This window comes from Populus nigra, chromosome 1 (genome assembly GCF_951802175.1).
Source record: "Populus nigra chromosome 1, ddPopNigr1.1, whole genome shotgun sequence".
Classification (NCBI taxonomy): domain Eukaryota; kingdom Viridiplantae; phylum Streptophyta; class Magnoliopsida; order Malpighiales; family Salicaceae; genus Populus; species Populus nigra.
The window spans coordinates 1214177-1228781 of NC_084852.1; the positions used below are offsets into that span (position 1 = coordinate 1214177).

General features: G+C 32.9%; 1 protein-coding gene across 1 annotated transcript; it reads right to left on the reverse strand.

Annotated features, from left to right (window-relative positions):
- Positions 1–3186: 3186 nt before the first annotated feature.
- Positions 3187–4879, reverse strand: LOC133703852 (tetrahydroberberine oxidase-like). Its single transcript, XM_062128559.1, has 2 exons — positions 4827–4879; positions 3187–4761 (listed from the first exon to the last, which is right to left on the reverse strand). The coding sequence occupies exons 1-2, from the start codon at positions 4877–4879 to the stop codon at positions 3360–3362; spliced, it is 1455 nt and encodes a 484-aa protein (XP_061984543.1). The 3' UTR covers positions 3187–3359.
- Between the last annotated feature and the right edge of the window lie 9726 nt (positions 4880–14605).

Consider the following 14605-nt stretch of genomic DNA (forward strand, 5'->3'; position numbering starts at 1 on the left):
ACCTTTTTAAATTCAAATTAGTATCCAATTGCATCTTTTTTTAGAATAGGATTAAATTGAAAGATAAAAGACTGAAAAATGAAAAAGACAGGTTGAATAGATGATGGATTAAAATTTTATTTTAAAAGTTCATTAGTCTTCTATTTTTTTTGAGCTATTAGGTAATCAGTTCCTATAATTTTTAAAATTTTAATTTTAATACTTAACTCTATTTTTCTTATTTTTCAGTTTTTTTTTATGGAAGGAAAGAGAGGGAGTCGCTAGATTTCAATGTAAAAAGAGAAAGTTGATGTTAGTTTAGATTATGTTGTTTTCTTTTACCTTAAAAGTGTCTAAAATAGATCTGAAATCCGGGAGATTTTGTTTTTCAGGTTGATTTTTGGTTTAGGGTTGATTTTTAGTGTTTTTTAGGGCCACTGATTGGTTTAATAAGGTTTCTAGGGTATTTTCTAAATATTTTAGGTAAAAAAGAGGTTGAAATTGGTTTATTTCTAAAAAAATCTAATATCTTGTTTTTTCAGCCTATATGGTTGAGATGGATGACATGTCGTTGTTTCCCCTATTATTGTTTTTTAAAAATAAAGGCTCATGTGGAGGCCATTTCTTGATGGGCCAAGTGTTAGGTTTAGCTTACCAAGCCCAACAACGTTTAACTTAATTCTTTTTTAATTTTTTTTTAAATTAATGCCTTATTTTATATTTATTTTTTAAAATAATTTCTTGGTATATAATTTAATTAATACCCCTTCTCTGTGATTTTTTTCCACTTATTTAGACTCTTTTAGATTGCAATTATTTTTTAATGATATTGAGTATGTTTAATTGTTAAAGAAGCTGGTATGATTCATCTGTGATGTTTTTAAAATTTTATATAAATTAATTTTTTTAATATTGATTTTTTATAAGATTTTTAAGAAATATTTGATTAGATTAAAAGAAAGAAGGAATGTGGGTTTTAATGTGTAATTAAAAGAACTATGTCTCAAGAGTGTAATTAAAGAAAATTGGTGAATTATAAAAGGAATAAATAGTGTTTTTTTACGGTCATAAGTGGCCGGCCAAGTGATTAGAACTGATAAGCTAGCAATAATTGTTATAGAGATGAACAAGAAGCAAATAGAAGTAGAGAAAGATGCTGCTGCAATGCAGAGAAAAAAGAAAATGTTTGTGTGTATTATTCACTGCTTACATTCTCAGCACTGTTATATTCATTTTATATCAACAGAAGGTGAGAAGCTTGGTTATGTATTCTACTCAACAGTAACAGAATTCATTAACTGTCTAACCATATTAATAAACTTGCTAACCATTATATTCTCTATTCTCTTTGACAGGTGGCTGAAGCAAAGGTGGCTAAAGTAGAGCCTTTGATATCTTGACAAGAACAGCTCCTCTTCATTGAAGATTCAAATCCTTCGTCCATTCCTCGAAAGCTTGGTTTCGAGCTTGGTTTAGATTTCGCTTTTAGGATAGGTAGCGTGCGTGATGCTACTAGGGAAAAAATAGTTGAGGAGACATTTATGTTTTAAAAAATATAAGAGAAATTCATTAAATCAAATTAAATTTTGATTAATATGATGATATGATAAAAATATGAGGAAACAAAATAAAAATAAAAAACAATATCGAATGACAATATTGAAAAAAAAAGGAAATTTTTTTTTTAATCCACGTTAACTTTTTAAACCATGACGCAAATTATCAACGTAAAAAACAAAACATAACCGAGATAAAAATAAGGATCAAATCTGAAACATCAAAACATAATAAAAAAAATTGAACATGCATAATTTTTCAACATCTTTTTTTACACAAAAAAAATTAATAGATGTAAATTGAAAAACTTGGCATTAATTAAAAAAATATTTTTTTAAAAAAAATAAGTTAAATGCTGCTAAGTTTGGTAAGTTAGACCTAACGCCTAACCTATCAAGCAATGGCCTGCGTGTGGGCCTTTATTTTTTAAAAACATTAACAGGACAAATGGCATGTCGTCTACCTCAACCATATATATATATATATATAAAAGAAGCGTTGTTTGGGAAGCTCTAGAATCTGGTCATTGTGGTGATTAGAAAAATAGGGTACTGAAGTTTTTTTAGAAATAAACTCATTTCAACCTATTTTTTACCCAAAATAATTAGAAAACACTCTAGAAACCTTGTTAAACCAATCCATGGTTCTAAAAGTGCTAAAAATCAACCCTAAACCAATCTAGTTTTTTATTTTTATTTCGTTGCCTTATATTTTTATTATATTATTAAATTAATCACAATTTAATTTGATTATTGAATTTTTCTTACTTTTTTAAAAACGTAAAAGTCCCTTTCAATAATTTTTTCCTAATTAAAAAATATTAATTCAGCTCGTAATGTCACACAGGCCACTAATCTAGTCGATGCTAAAATCGAAATCTAAACTAAGCCAACAACCAAGCTTCCGAGGAATGGACGAAGGATTTGAAATCTTCAATGAAGAGGAGCTTGTGGGCTCACATTATTTTAAGTAATGAAATCTGAGGATGAAGATTGGGATCTCCTGATTTGAACTTTGAAGTAATGAAATAGTACTGGATAATGATAGCGTAAAGGGGCTAAATGAAGGTAGTAGTTTTTCTTTTCTTTCCCCACTAAATAAAATAATTATTTTATCTGGAAGCTTAGCATGGGACTAAGTAGGTTCATTACCCATGTTATTAATTTTGAGATTAGTATACATAAAAATTTATTAATTTTTTTCTGAATTAACCAGACCGATAGAAGAAGTCCGGCTTTAAAATTTCATGTACAAGTACTTGTTGTCAATTGACTTGCAAGCTAACTGGATGATATTCTTATAATGAAAAACAAAATTAGTATTCCTTTATCATATAAAAAAAATCAACAGAACTCTAAGTAGAGCTAGAAAATGAAATTCCATGATGGTGGTACGTCATGGGGCGTGAGTTGTGTCATTTTTCATGCAAGTGTGGTTTAATAGGGGAAGAAGAAGCAACACAATATGGTTTAAAACGGCACCGTGTCGTGTTCCATTATTTTTATTTTTATTTTATTTTTAGATTGAAAAAAAAATAAATTTAATGAATAATCCAAAAATAAGTTATGAAATACATAGAAAATGAAATCCTAGGTTATATATATAGGCAAGACAAGTACAAAGTAATCTTAATCTATATATATATATATATATATATTAATTGATTTATCTTTATTAGGGTATGCTGTAATCTTATAAGACAAGCACGTCAGATGGCACGTCCGTACAACCCCATACAGCATTAAATTTTATACATAAAATAACCAAATATTTAATTTATTACCAGTCATATTTTCTATATAACTATACTCAGTAATCTTCTATCACCACGATGATAAAGGAGGAATGCTTTGTTCATTTCTAAAGAAATTAGCTGGATCAACTGCGGTCTTGACTCGCACCAACCTGTCGAAGTTGTTCTTGAAATATTTGGTACCCCAAATGCTAGCTTGTCTGTAACTTGTGTTGCCTAGGTTGTTCACTCCTAGGTCAAGATCTCTATAGTTGACATATGCTTGTCTGGGATTTTTTGAGACATAAGGCGCCATGTAGCTGTAAAGCCTTCTGATCCAACTTATATATTTTGCATATGCCTCAATGCCTTCTTCATCCCAAGAGATTGCATAATGAATTTGGTATAGAGTTCCGGCTCTATGAGGAAATGGAGTGCTGGATTCTGCAATTTCGTTCATCTTTCCTCCATAGGCAGTGAATTGCAATTCAGCCGATTCGGCATCGACTTGGTCAAGCCTTTCCCATATTCCTTCCAATGCAGTTTTAGGTATAGGTTCCTTAACAAAGTCAGTTTTTCCTTTGAAAAAGTTTGTGGATCGAGGACCCCTATTAAGCAACACTTCCAAGGATGTATTACGAGGAAATTGAGCAAAGTAGACTGTAGACTCGATCCAACTCATTTCAATGCAATCCTCTCTCACCAAACCAAGCTCGGGAAAGCTCTCTTGCATATAAGAAAGAAGTCTATCTACACCGCCAAGAAACAAAGAAGTGAATGCAGCCTGTATCATTGGCTTTCCTTCTTGAGTAGAGTTAGCTGATCTCCATATGAAAATTCTTGAGAATAAATCTTCGTCGAACTTTTCTATTGCGTATTGCCATTGATGAATGAGTTTTGTTGCATCTTCTTTCATTAATATTCTTGTGACATTGAAGACAGTTACAGAAGCTGGAATTGGAACCAATTCTAGTTTCCAAGCAACAACTACTCCAAAGGTATTTCCTCCACCGCCTCGAATAGCCCAAAAGAGATCTTCTCCCATTGATGCTCTATCAAGGATTCTACCCTTGACATCGATTAATTGTGCATCAATAATATGATCTACAGCGAGGCCATATTTACGCATGATCATGCCAGTTCCTCCTCCGCTAATGTGACCACCAACTCCCACTGTAGGGCAAACACCCGCTGGGAAGGCAAGAGTTCTACTTTTCTCGGCAATTCTATAGTAAACTTCGCCTAAAGTAGCCCCACCTTGAACCCATGCAGTTTTATTTGCTACATCAACAGTAACTGTTCGCATATTGATTAGATCAACAACCACGAAGGGTATAACAGCAACATAAGAGAGACCCTCGTAGTCATGGCCACCACTGCGGACTCTAATTTGCAGGCCATGTTTCTGGGAACAAGTAATGGCAGCTTGAATGTGGGCTACATTTAGAGGTGTAACAATAACTAGTGGTTTCGGGGTGGCACTTGTGTTGAACCTGCCGTTTCGTATAGAAAACTGCAAGACAGATGAATATGAGGAGTTGATTGGGGTGTAAACGACCTTAGAAATGGCGTCAGAGTTTTGATAATGAAGGCATTGAAGAAAATCCTCATGACGATCAGCTGAAGCTACCCATGAGAATGAAAACAGAAAGAGAAACAGGAATGGGAACATTGAAGAGCTTAGAGAGTTCATGATTCTTAATGTTTTGTGCATATAGAAAGATGCAAGAGACTCGCTTATTTATATAGTTCTGAAGGGTACTTGTTTATGAGGATTTTGTTCCGTATTAATCTAGAAGATGATGACAATTCAACCATGATCTGGATTACAGCTGAGGAACATCGACAAATGGGAACGCCAAAATTTCCAAACAAGGATCGTAGCCAACTTGTTCTACAAGGCAAGAAGTTGACAATTTATGGTAGCAATTTCTGGGGTGTTAGCTTTGTTCATATTTTCTTGTTCTGTTACATGTGCAATGACAATCCAGCCATTGAATTTTCAATGAACTATTATTAGTTTATTCAAACGATTGAAATAATAATCGGATTGAAAGCTTGTACGTTCTAGTAATCTTTCTGCTTGTTATGCATGCCTGCAATTAATAAAATTCTCGCTCTGGATGATGATCCTATATATGCTTCAGTATCCATGTTGATCAAATTTTGTGTTTGGTAGGATCATGATGACGTTGTAATTGCACTCCATTAACATAACCTTCTTTCTTTGAGGGAAATTTTTTATTGGTCAAAATTGTACTTTTTCGGAAACGAAATAAATTTCTCATTACAATTATCCTTTAAACCACCGGCCGGCGAGATTGTCCATAATCAATTGTTAATTTTCAAGGGTTAAACGTACAAGATAAACCAAGTTGAGATGAGTTAATAAATAAATTTCCATTAATTAATTCAATCAGATTTCCAGAATTATCGTTGAAAGGATTGGACGTAGTGAATAATCTCAGTATAAGATACACTTTGCGGCACTATATGTTTTTTTAAAAAAAAATTAATTTTTTATTTTTTTAATTAATCTTTTTTTATATTTTTAACTTATTTTATGTGTTAATGTAAAAAATAAATTTACAAAAATATAAAAATATTATTTTAATATATTTTCAAATTAAAAATATTTTAAACAATAAAAACTATAATAACATCAAATTATATCTATAGCTAGGTTGATAAGATATATTCAGCAAAAAGTCAAGCCAGCCAATGAGATTTCTAGCACGAGAATTTACACACTTGCATGATTTTTGTGACTTGTTGCGTGGATGTCAAGATCATCTTATAATAAGTTTATGTCGCATTCATAGTTGACCTTTGGATAAATTATTCTAGTGTATGAATTTTATTAGCGGCACGTGCCAAACAATTGACTATAACCTTTAATTTATCCAAACATGATCTGAATCTATAAGTTAAGACAATATTTTTTTTAATAATACAATAAATATGCTTAGAAAGCTCAAAAATTTTCCAAAACAGTCTATATGTTCTTGTAATATGGATTTAAAATTGGTTTTCTCAACCAATTATTTTTCATGAATAGGCTTAATAAACTTATGATAAACACATTTGCATTAGCATGCATAACTTAAACTAAAGCTAAAGCTAAAAAAAATATTTATATATCAAAAGAAAAACTTAAATAGAAACTTTAATACATTAAAAACATAAAAACAAATATTAAAACAACTTCATTAAACAAAAATAAAGGCAATAAAGAGGTGAATGCAACATTGATTGTTAAGCATTCAAATTTTTTATATATTTGTAAACATAGACATAAACAAAACAAATATAAAAAACAACAAAGCAGGTCACAAAGGATCTACTTTTGGGTTTGCAATGTATACCTAGAATAGCTATTCTCTCTTGGCTTTTCTTTGAAAAGTTTTACTTCTCACAAACTTACCAAGCTTAAGAACACTTGATTTTTTCTCTTGGACTTATAGTCTTATATTTTTACTATCATTACACTCCTTTTTCTTATCTTTTCTTATATTTTTCTTCTTATTTTTTCTCTTTTCTGTTCCAACCCCTAAGCATGATTTATAGGATTTTGAGAAGTCTTGAATCCATTCCTAACCTTTGGATCTTGAGATGAGTTTTGTGAACCCTTGATATGGACCTATTGAGTAGCCTTTGAGTGTAAACACATGAAAACCAAATCATTTTTTCTAAGATAGTTGCATTGTCGGGATTGACTGATTTGTCCACTTTCGATGCTTCATTAATGCACTTTTAACGTTATCTTCGGCTAAGACAACCTGAATCTAATAGAGGGGGTGTACATCTTTCATTTGGATCCATCATTACTCAATTTGAAAGTTTGTAACTCCACATTCATTCATTTAAAGGTGTCAACCTGATTAGCCTCAAATCTGAAAATTGAGTGATGAATGATTAGGGACAAGATGTTAGGGACTTTCATGGAAAAATTAGGATGTAAACATCTAATTTCATGGAAATAGGGTTATAAAGAGGATGTTAGTGTTTTTAATTTTTTATTTGGCAAAGTTTTAATTTAGTCCTTGTTCTTTCAATTGTGGCACATGCACCCTTAATTAAAACAAAAGCCTTTTAATTGCATGCAATTTAACCCCCGTCAAACTCAAATATCAACCCTTAAGTTTGCCGCCTTTTTTATATTGATCTTTGGTTCTGAATTTGTGCATTTTGACCCTCAATTGACCAACAAACTTTTAATTTTTTCAATTTAACCTAAAAAAGGAGAGTTTAATAACTCTAAGTTTAACAGTAGATTTTCATCTTATTAGTTCATTAAAAAAGAGCTTGCCTCCTTGACTGTATATAAGGCCCCTCAAGCTTGGCTTTCTTTATTTTACTTGGCTTTTAATAAGCACTATATATTAGCCCATCACTTTAAACGTTCATCTTTTAATATTTATTTTTATTTTTTTAGCTTAACAAGATTTTTAATGAATTTTATAGTACACAATATATAGATGGTAGCCCTCCCTCATTTTTAAATCAAGTCCCACCATTCTCTAATGTTCAAGTAGGAATGCCATGTCTTTCAAACAACTGAATTTTAAAAAATAGGAATTAATAACCATTTGTACTATAACAATACTTGTTAGTGTTCAACATAATCTTTGCTTGTCATAAATTTCTTGATTAGAACTTTCACATCTTGAGCTCCCCACCTAATCCTTGAAAAATGTTTGTTAGTTTTTAATCAAAGGTTGGTGTTGATTCTTGGTGGTGCCGGTTTGAGCAAGGCTTCTGGTAATGTTTTTTAGTCTTAAATAGATAGATATGGAATATTCAAGAAACGGTCTATCATAAGGTTTATTAAATAAATATTTAATTGTTTTAACTCTAAGGTATTTTTAGATTAGCTTTTGTGTATTCTTAATTCAGCTTTTCATCTACTCAAACTATGTTCCCCTTTCGTCAGATTTTAAATAGGCAATCCATGTTGGTTTTGGACATTCATGAGGAATTATTTATATGCTCGATGGTAACATATGCTATATTTGAGTCAAGATCCTAACCTAATCTAGCGACTATGTGCAAATGAGCTTACCGTTGCTCTATACATCAATCCTAACATTGTTCGGTGTTTTTTTTTTTTTTGGTTCGTTAAGTTACTCAATAGAGATAATCTTCCTCCACATTATATTATTAAATTGAAAAATAATTAATAGGGACCCGGAATTTTGTACTAAAGTATGCAAAAATATATGTAGAAAAACTAGGTAGAATGAAAATCAATCTAGCAAAAAAGTAGGTAGAATGATTAGATTGTTTTTACTACATGAACGAAAATTATTACAAGGCAAAACTTTATTAATTTGTTTAGCTAAATGCTAAAACATCATTACACTGAGAGTGCAATATATATTACAGTACAATGACAAATCAATACAAGAAATTAACATGTTCTTCAATATATATCATAATACTGTTTGTAATGATTTTCTCTCCTATATATCACCACGAAGAGAGAGAAGGAATGCTTTGTTCATGTTTAAAGAAATTAATTAGCAGGATCAACTGCAGTCTTCACGCGAACCAACCTATCAAAGTTGTTCTTAAAATATTTCCTACCCCAAATGCTTGCTTGTTTATAACTTGTATTGCCTGCAAGTTTATTGATTCTAATGTCAAGATCTCTATAATTCACGTATGCTTCTCTAGGGTTTTTTGAAACATAAGGAGTTATGTAACTGTGTAACCTTCTCCAATTTATATATCGTTCGGATGTCTGACTGTTTTCATCAGACCAAATCACCAAGTATTCAATTTGATATAAATTCCCAGCTCTATGAGGAAATGGAAGGCTAGACTCTGATACCTCATTCATTCTTCCTCCATATGCACTGAATTGCAATTCAGCTATCTCAACCTCTAATTGATTCATCCTTTCTCAAATACCTTCCAAAGCGATTTCTGGTATAGGTTTCTTCACGTAGTCAGATTTTCCTTTGATTAATGCATTAAATATACTGAAGAGATATAATCTGTCAACCATGATCCTATCTCCATGACTTCCTCTCATATTTAATTCCTTACTATGTTTTGTATACATGATTACTTTTCATATACAGCATAATAGGCAGTGATTATGTTTTCATATATAGCACTATAGACAGCCATAATATTAGCTATATATAGATAATCGTTACTCACACTTGTAATGTCTATTTAAGATGAATACAATACTAAAGAAAAACAAGTTAGTTTTCATACGTGGTATCAGAGATTCCAAAGGTATCACCAACGATGGAGTCTTCTACTTCTTTGATCCCACCTATGTCAAATTCTCATTCTCTTGAATTCTCACCTTCTTCTTCTCATTTACCTAATATCTCTATTAAGATAGCCTCCACCAATTATCTTTTGTGGAAAGCCCAAGTTATTCCCATTCTGCGTGGCAATGGTCTTCTTAGTTATGTGCAAAATCAGGTTCCTTACTCGTCGCAAACCATCATTGGTGAAGATGGTGTGTCTCGAACCAACCCAGCGGCAGCTATTTGGCTGCACACTGATCAATTGATCCTTGGGTGGATCAATAGCTCCCTGTCCGATAGTACCTATCCCAAGTCATCATTAGTGAATCCTCTCATGATGCTTGGCATGTTTTGGAGACTCTTTATGGTAGTTATAATCGGGATCATCTTCAACAGATGAAGGGCGAGATGCAGTCGCTCAACAAAGACAATTTTTCTTTAGAAGATTATCTGCACAAGGCCAAATCTCTAGCCTTGTCTCCGTGAGGTGCAGGTAAGCCAATGGATGACGATGAGTTCATCATATGTATTCTTCAAGGCTTAGGATCTGATCGCCTTCAATGGATGATGATGAGTTTGATCATATAGTAGCAGCCTTAAATGCTCGGGATATTTTTCCACCTTTTAAAGGGTCATCGACAAACTACATGATTTTGAAATTCGCCTTCAAGCAGCATGGGTGACTCCTCCTAACGTTGCATTTTACACAAATCATGGTAGAATCAATACAAACTTTCATGGAACTCATGGTTCTCGTGGTCGTAATATTGCACATAACTAGACCACTTCTCAATCCCACTAGAAAGATGCTTGTTTTTCACGCTCAACTAGAGGTAATTCTGGAACTTGCACTCAAACATTCATAAATCATCTTCAATGATGGAGCTGCGACCTTCGAAGATAGTTTCTCCTTAATTCTTTATCGCCTCTCAAATTGGCTCAAGTCTATTGATAAGTTCTTTATAGCTACTGGCACTACTTTAATTATGGGACCTGAAGGTATTATAGATTGGTCAAACACCAAATCAAGGCTTTAAGCATGGTGTATTAGCTTGATGTTCTTCTTCGGTTATGTATTTGTTGACTCTCTATTCCTTTCCTTTTGTATTTGCTTTTTGTTTTTGTGACTCTCTTTTCTTTTCTTTTTTGTTTTTCTTTCGTGTATCTTGTTTTTGGCTATCTTCTGGTTAGCCCTTTCAATATATCGACTTATTCTATAAAAAAAAACATTCATAAATCATGATTGGCGCAGCGCTAGTCGCGGATGTGGAGGCATAACTTGTTTTCAATGTGGAGGCCCGAATCATAAAGTAAATGGATGCTTTGCCTTCTATGAGGAAGCAAAATAGTTCAAAGATTTTGCTACACTCCAAGTTGTCGATACAGAGGAAACTTGGTACCCCGACACTGGAGCAAATCATTATGTGACATCTGATACAAGTTAAGTATAAGGTATTCATTCTTATCTCGGAAGTGATTCTGTTATGGTTGGAAATGGAAATGGATTACAAATATCTGGTATTGGACAAGTCTCACTACTTGCTACTGATATCAAACTCAATAATGTTCTTATCGTCCCTGATAATAAAATAAATTGTTATCTCTCTCTCAACTTACAAAGGAACATAATTGTTATTTTATATTTTATCCTTGGGGCTTTCTTCTTAAGGACATGAGGACGAAGCAGGTGCTGCTTAAAGGCTCCATGGTTGATGGCTTGTATCCAATCCAGTTACGACAGCATTCAGATTCTCCAGTTGGTCTGTTATCAACTAAAGTACCTAGCAACTTGTGGTATGCTCGGCTTGGACATCCTCAATCTTACGTTCTTGAAGTTTTATGTTTATCATCACTGAATCACATTGTTGGTTTTTGTGAAAGTTTTGTTTTGGGTAAATCAACAAAGTGACCATTTGGCTTTCGAGAGACATATGTTGCTACCTTTTTACATACTTTTCATACTGATGTATGGGGACCTGCCTCAATCCCCTCCTATGATAGGTTTCAATTTTATTTAATTTTTGTCGATGAATATTCTCAATACATATGGCACTTTCCTATGGCTCATAAATCTGATGTCGCCATTATATTTCCTACATTTCTGTAGCGAATGGTTAACTAATTCAATACTTGTGTAAAAATAATTCAAAGTGATGATGGCGAAGAATTTGTAAACCAAAGTTTACAAGAGTGTTTTTATCCAATGGCATTATTCACAGATTATCATGTCCCAGTACACCAGAGCAAAATGGATTGGCCAAACATCGGCATCGGCATATTGTGGACACTGGTTTAACATTAATGGCCCATGCCTCTATTTCACCATGATTTTGGACAGCTGCATTCGCAATTGCAGTATTTATTATCAATCGACTTCCAACTTCTATTCTTGGTAACAAGTCTCTTTATAAGCTTGTTTTTGGATCGCCATCATCCTATACTCTTCTACGAGTTTTTGGGTGTGCATGTTACCCATTACTTAATAGTTTTGAAAGGTTCAAATTGGACTATAAATCTGTTCATTGTGTGTTCCTGGGATACTCTACACATCACAAAGGGTATCAATGTTTAAACATGCAAACAAGTCGCATATATATCTCTCGGCATGTAAAATTTGATGAATTAATGTTTCCCTTCAAGTCCACACAAGGGTCCACTAAATTTGATTTTCATGCTTTCCAAGTTCGTGCTCTTCCCAGGCCTATTCAAATTGATGTTTTGCAATCTATTCCATCAGATTCTTTACCTGCAACTGCCAATCATGTTGACTATATGCATTTTTCATATCGTCATGTTCAACACTCTGCATTAATGCCTCAGTCCGCACCATGCCAGGAGCCTCCTACTAACACTGTCATCCAGGATGCTTCAGAATTGTCTTCTCTGCCAATTGAGGTCATCTCACACTCTGCTACACGTCGAAGCCATCCTATGATCACACGGGCTCAAACAGGTTCATTAAAGCCTAAGGTTTTCTATTCTTCAAGATATCCAATACCTGCATGCTTTCTAGCTGATTTTGCAAACCAAACACAAGAGCCTCAAATGTATAAGTAAGCTCTCATTGATCCAAAATGGCAGCAAGCAATGCAAGCTAAAATTACTACTCATTCCAGCAACAACACGTGGACTTTGGTTCCTCGAAGACCAGACATGAACCTGGTTAGCAGCAAATGAGTGTTTCAAATTAAAACACGATCTGATGGCTCAATTGAACGGTATAAGGCCCAACTAGTGGTCCGTGGTTTCACACAACTTCCTGGCCTGGATTATTATGAAACCTTTATTCCAGTGGTTAAACATGGTACCATTCGATTAATTCTCACACTTGGTTTGTCTCACGACTGGTTAATTAAACAACTTGATGTAAGTAATGTTTTTTTTTTATAGTGATTTACAAAAGCATGTCTATTTATCCAAACCACCTAGCTTTGAAGACTCATCTCGTCCTCATCATGTTTGCCAACTACATAAAGCTCTCTACGATTAAAAACAGACTTCAAGAGCGTGGTACATGAAGTTCAGTACTTATATTCAGCACATGGGTTTCCATCGATGTCCCTATGATTAATCCTTGTTTTCTCACCGTCAAGGTTCAAATATAATTGTGCTCTTAATTTCTATCGATGACATACTTATAACAGGGAGCTCTCCTTAAAAATTAGAAGCTTTATTTATCATCTTTTTGTTGCTTTTCACATGAAGGATCTTGGAGATGTTCATTTCTTTTTAGGACTACAAATCACACGAGATAAGTCAACCATCACTGTCACTCGGACTCGTTATCTACTTTCGCTGCTTCAAAATTTTGGCCTGGACGGTGCGAAACCAATGTCAACTCCTATGGCCTCCGATACGTCATTGATTGTTAATTTTATAATTTTCCTTTTCATTGTTTAGCTCAATGGTTTTGAGTTAGATTTCAGAATTTTATTTATATAGGTATTGGATCTAGCTAGATGTTCATATCAAGATTTTGTTGATTAACCTAACATCCTGAATTTGCAAATTCGGATGACAGAATTTTTTATATATTAATAAAAAATAAAACATGCTTGAAGAATTCAAGATTGAAAGTTTTCTCCTATTTTTGGACGATGGATCTACGATTTTGTTGTTGGGGAACGTAAATTTGGACCATTCTTGAAATTAACAGAATTACTAATGTTGAGGGACGAAATAATAATGCTATTAAACCCTAAAATATTTTATAACAACGCATTCAGACAAATTTCCCTGTTCGCTTCAACTTTTTCAATATATATTTGAGCCTTGTTTGATAAAATTACTTGAGTTTTTCACGTGCTGAAAACCGCAATTTCAACAAAAATCATGCAAGTGTGACATTCTCGTGATAGAAACCTCATTGGCTGTCTTCATGACATTTTGTTTTTGTTGATTATTTTATCAACCTAGCTATATATCAAGTTGCTTGCCTTAGACTTTGAGACGTCATATACTTCTATAGGCAGCAGTGTTCAATGAATCCTGATTTTCATACGTTTCTTTACAAGAATTAAGGTAAAACTCAACTTGGACCAAATTATATGTATCTTATGCCTGAAATTGTTAGAAAATAATATAAATTATATCTTGAAAACTCACCTAAAAGTTTAAGTTTTTAGATTGAATTAGTTCTTTAACATGATATTAAAACCTTAATGATCAAGCAGTTACAAGTTCGAATCTCATCATTTCTATTTATTTAATAAAAATTAAGTATAAAATAGTATGAGTCTTTACAAGTTTCAAACTCGAAAGGTTTTTACTTAAGAAAGTGTGTTAAATAATAATATAAATCATATTTTGAGACTTTATCAAATAGCTTAAAATTTTAGATTGAATTCGTTATTTTACATAGATTATCCACGAGTCCAATCCTTTCAATGATAATTAATAGTATAGCAATCGGTTGCAATGAAATTTATTTATTAACTCATCTCAACTGGGTTTATCTTGCACGTTTTAAATTTGAAAATTACCAGTTGGATCATTTTGAAGGAAAATCCCATCGGTGGTTTATAGGATTATTGTAATGAGAAAACATTCAAAATTCCGTAGAAAACTG